Source organism: Pipistrellus hanaki (genome assembly GCF_964339955.1).
Source record: "Pipistrellus hanaki genome assembly, chromosome: 19".
Lineage (NCBI taxonomy): Eukaryota > Metazoa > Chordata > Mammalia > Chiroptera > Vespertilionidae > Pipistrellus > Pipistrellus hanaki.
In genome coordinates, this window is record NC_140521.1 from 2,799,045 (window position 1) to 2,803,790 (window position 4,746).

Consider the following 4,746-nt stretch of genomic DNA (forward strand, 5'->3'; position numbering starts at 1 on the left):
ACGCTTCCTGAGGATTTATTAGACCAGGGCTGTCCTGCCTCCCGGCCAGGCCCAGCAGCCCCGGCCCCGGGGATCGGGGGGATGAACTGGCCAGAGGCCCAGGCCTCAGGGTCCCCCACCGCAGCAGGCCTGGCTTCTCCCAGTGCCCGCTGCCCCGCTGTCCAGCCACGCCGCCACGGGCGGACGGGCTGAGCCGCTGGGAGTCCCGGGGCCCCAGCTTGCCACGTGATCTCGGCCACGTTCCTCGCCCTCTGCGGGCTCAGCCCCCGTCTCCTCCACGGAAGGATGTTCCTTCCGGTCAGAGAGACCGGGCCGGGCCCACCCGGGCCCACGGCCGCTCGGTATCACCCAGTCCGGGGTTCAAGGCTTCTCGCCCCCGAGTCACTGCGGCGGCTGCTCCTTCTTGTCGTTGTTTTCATCCAGTTCACACCCGCTCAGCTGCCCGGGCCTTGGGCCCCAAGGAGCCACGCTCCGAACCCCCTGGCAGCAGCAGGAGGAGGTTGGAAAGCAGGGGGTGGGCCAGCCCCCGGGGCCGGGTGCCAGGCTGTGGTCAGGAGGAGCCGGGCTTCTCCGCGGAGGGGTACAGCTTGCGCAGGCTGGAGTCCAGGAGGAAGTCCACGGACCTGTGGGGCGGGGGAGAGGGCGATGAGCAAGTGGCCGCCAGGGGCCTGGGAGGCAGGAGGGCAGGGCCGGGGGGCGGGGCCCACCTGTCGATGGGGTGGATGATGACGGGGATGACCAGCAGCCCCAGGGCCGTGGTGGTCCACTTGCGGGCGGCCAGGGGCCAGCGGGTGGCGGCGCCCAGGACGTAGAGAGAGGCCGCGCACACGCGGTTGATGGTGAAGCCGGGGATGGCCACGGAGGCCAGGGCCTGCCACACGAAGGTGTCCACCACGGCCACGGTCACCCGGGTGCTGCGGCCGGCTTCGGGGCCTGGCGCCTTGGTGGGCACAAGAGAAACTGGATTCAGCGACGGCGGCAGAGCCAGGGAACCCTGTGGCCTGAGGCTGAGCCAGGGAGAGGGAAGTAGGGGGAGGGGGAGTGCAAGGGGAAGGAGGAGGGAGGGGGAGAGGGGAAGGGGAGCTGGGACAAACCCCGCTAGTATTTTTTTAAAAAAATATATTTTATTGATTTTTTACAGAGAGGAAGGGAAAGGGACAGAGAGCTAGAAACATCCATAAGAGAGAAACATCGATCAGCTGCCTCCCGCACACCCCTTATTGGGGATGTGCCAGCAACCAAGGTACATGCCCCTGACCGGAATCGAACCCGGGACCCTTCAGTCCGCAGGCGGACGCTCTATCCACTGAGCCAAACCGGTTTTGGCAACCCCGCTAGTATTGAGTATTGGGATCTGGACTGTACCATATGCCACATTCCGTGCTGGGGGTAGACCTGTCCACACGCAGGGCTGGGGCCGGGGAGGGGGGTACACTACCCCACAAACAGGACTGGGAAGGGGCTGCCCACATGCTTTGCCACAGTGAGGGTAGCCCGTGCAAGGCTGTGGACTGGCCCTCCCGGGCGATGGCCTGGGGGGTGGGGGGGATGGAGGGGCGGGCTCGCACTCACCTCTCCTGCCTTCTTGCCCTTGTCGATGGCGTCAGCCAACACATAGGAGCTGGACACCCCATAGCTGAGCCACACCACGGCCGGGGGCACCATGGAGCGGAAGGCCTCTCCAACCTCATTGGCGTAGCCTGGCCGGAGGGAAGGGGACATTTAATCCCGGGAGCAGCAGCCATTGTTCCACCAGGGGGCACTCCGGCCCCAGCCGGCACCGCGGAAGCCGGAGGAGGATGACCTTGGACAAGGGATTGGTCGGGTCTCTCTGATCCTAGAAAACGGCCACCCAGGATGCCCAGCTCCAGGCTAGGGCCACCGTGGGAGAGCCGAGGGCAGTCACCACGATCACTCACTGGGCTGTCTTCCCAGTCTGGGTGCTGGAAGCTTCTGCGCGAATGGAGGGGAGCAGGCAGCCACTGACTGACCGAGGGCACTGACCGAGGGCACTCACCTGGTGCCAGGCCTTCCCGTGCCCTCACAACTACCAGCTGGTGAGAGAGGCCCTGCCTGCGCCCGTCCCTGTTTGTCCAGGAGGGAGCTGAGCTCGGGCAGGGCCAGGGAGAAGCGGGGAGAGGAGTCCAGGACCTCGGGCTCCAGCCATGTCTGAGAAGGCCACCTGCTCACCCCATGCCTCCCAGGAGGGCCTGAGCTTCGATCTGGGAGACAGGACCAGCAGAGACCCCCCCCCCCTTCTCCCCCGTCTTCCCCTTCCAACCCCAAAAGGCAGGGCTGGGCCACCCGGAGCTGTGTGACCTTGGGCAAGTCCCTAACCCTCTCTGAGCCCCATGTCTGGTCTGATTGAGGAGGATCTGAGAACTAAGATCCCTCCGCCTGCTCCGGGACCAGAACCGGCCTAGAAACCGTTAACCAGTGGGCCCTGCTCCCCCCGCTGCGGGGCGGGGGAGTCCCCGCGCCCCAGTGACCCTGCCCCGCGCTCACCCAGGTACCGCACCCACGTGTCCCGGTACAGGTCGCGCTCAGCGCCCGGCGGGGGCGGCTCGGACATGGCCCCTCCGCGGCCCCGGCGGTCCCGGCGGCCGGTCCAGCCCCCACGGCCGCGTTAGCTCCCCCGGGCCCTCCGGTCCCAGTCCGAGCCGGCGGACGGACTGAAGGACGGACAGGTGGTGCCGTCACCCAGCGCAGGGAGCGTCTGTAAATTCCCCCGCGCCGGAGCCCCTCTCCCCGGCCGGGAGGGGGCAGGGTCCCGTCCCGTTATTTCTGGGGGTTCGAGGGCCGGCAGGAACCCCTCTAAGGACCACAGAGGCCGGCGTTCCAATGGGGATCCCGTCCCTCCCGGCCCCACGTCACCGTGTGTGACCTCAGGCTTCTGTCCCGCTTGGACTATTGTAAAAAAAATCGGGACGGGTCCCGCCAAAAGCGGGACGCCTGGTCCCCTGGTACTTGGAGCCTCACTTGATTCATTTCTTAATCTGGTCCCCCCCCCCCCCCCCCCCCCCGCTCGGACGTTCCCTCCTGGGACAACAAGGACGCATAACAACGCCGTCTTGGGCTGTGTTGACTGCCGGCCAGACTGTTTGTTGGCCAGAGACTCACAGCTAAAGACTTGACGGGGAAAAGACTCTACAGACACATGGCTTCCTCAAACCCTCCCCTCCACCCGGGACCCCCCACTTTACAGATGAGGAAACAGAGGCTCAGAGAAGATGGGGCACTGTCCCGGCACTGGCTTCAGATCCTGAGCTCTTAGGGCCTCTCAGTCCAGGAGCCGGGGAGAGTGAGGGTGGGGGGCACCCTGGCGGGTGGATACTTGGGCTCCCAAGTCCCTTTCCGAGTTGCCATGATCCCGTCAGCACTGACATCCACACTGGATCAGGATGAAGACGAGACAGAACCCCTGGGGGACAGGACCCTGAAGGAAGGAAGGAATGAATGATTGAATGAATGAATGAATGAATGATTGAATGAATGAATGAATGAATGATTGAATGATTGATTGAATGATTGAATGATTGAATGATTGAATGAATGAATGAATCACGAGGCCAGGGAACCAGGATTGGGGTGCTGGACTTCAGGGAAATCAGCAGAATAGAATGAGGGGGCTGGGGGGGGGGTAGGGATGACCAAGGAGGGAACTCTTCCCCCACGGAACCTCAGTTTACCCGTGTGAGCAAGGAGCGCAGCTTCGTGAATCTTTTTGGAGGTGGGGGAGGGAGCAGAGCAAGCAAAGACACAGCCATAAAAGACAGGCAGTCCTGTTACCTGTTAGCCACGGCTGTAAAAAAAAAAAAAAGACTAGTATTTATCTAATATTTATTGTGTGCTGACGTGTGCCGGGCTCTCTTCCAAGCGCACTGCACACATGATTTCTCCGTAAGGACAGAGGTGTGTGGTACCCAGGAGGCGTTCTTTAAAGCATTCGCTTTTTTTTTTTTCAATTTATTTTTTTATTAAATTATCTGTGTACATATCTTACCATTGTCCCCCCCACACACACACTCCCATCCATGCCCTCCCTCCCCAGAGTTTTGTGTCCATTGGTGATACTTCTATGCATGCATATAAATCCTTCGGTTGATTTCTTCGCTTTTATTATCACTCAACAACATTGGGGGAAATGAAGACTCCCGACTCCCTGCTGAGGGTCCCATTTTCAGCCCCGGGCGTCGCCGTCTCTGTCTCTGCGGGGTCGTGCCCGGCAGCCTGGGCTCAGCGCTCAAAGGGATGCCCAGGCCCCTGAACGTCCCGGTCTCTGCCTCCCCATCACCCGCAGCGAGGGCGCAGAATTAGGAGACGGTCCCTAACGCCACGTGACCGCTCCTCCCCCGCCTCCTCTCTCTCCCCCTCCCTCCTCGGGCCCACCGCGGGCACGGGGCGCTCGCCAGACCCACGTGTGTGTGTGTCGGCGCGCAAAGACCGCCTGGCTCCCGGAAACCAGGGTGGGGCGGGGCTTCCGCCCTGACCGTGAAGGCGCCCAGAGCACCCTCAGTGCCCTTAGCAAAGATGGCGGAAGACAGCCCACTGGGAAGGCCAATCAGGAGGCGAGTTGGCCGCGGAGCGCCAGAAAGTGCACGCAGTAGAAGCGCCGAGGGCGGCTTCTGCGCATGCGCGCCGCCCCAGGGCGGGCCCATGTCGCCGCTGAGCTCAGGGCTGGCTCTCTGGGTGGTGCGTGAGCGAGAGGCAAAGAACGAGGCGGTACGCATGGACCTCCACTCTGTG

The 4,746-nt window shown here is 63.0% G+C and overlaps 1 protein-coding gene across 1 annotated transcript; it reads right to left on the reverse strand.

The window, feature by feature from the left end:
- MTFP1 (mitochondrial fission process 1) lies at positions 1 to 2,692 on the reverse strand. Its single transcript, XM_084867321.1, has 4 exons — positions 2,506 to 2,692; positions 1,573 to 1,700; positions 708 to 940; positions 1 to 623 (listed from the first exon to the last, which is right to left on the reverse strand). Exons 1-4 carry the CDS (start codon positions 2,570 to 2,572, stop codon positions 551 to 553), a joined length of 501 nt encoding a protein of 166 aa, XP_084723447.1. The 5' UTR covers positions 2,573 to 2,692; the 3' UTR covers positions 1 to 550.
- Positions 2,693 to 4,746: the final 2,054 nt, after the last annotated feature.

What these genes read in the sequence shown, in the direction of transcription:
- MTFP1 (XM_084867321.1), bottom strand. Translation starts at nt 2,572, where the DNA reads ATGTCCGAGCCGCCCCCGCCGGGCGCTGAGCGCGACCTGTACCGGGAC. An exon ending in CACGTGGGTGCGGTACCTGG is followed by an intron (nt 1,701 to 2,505) that starts GTGAGCGCGGGG and finishes CCCTCCGGCCAG; the next exon opens with GCTACGCCAATGAGGTTGGA. An exon ending in AGGGCAAGAAGGCAGGAGAG is followed by an intron (nt 941 to 1,572) that starts GTGAGTGCGAGC and finishes GTGCCCACCAAG; the next exon opens with GCGCCAGGCCCCGAAGCCGG.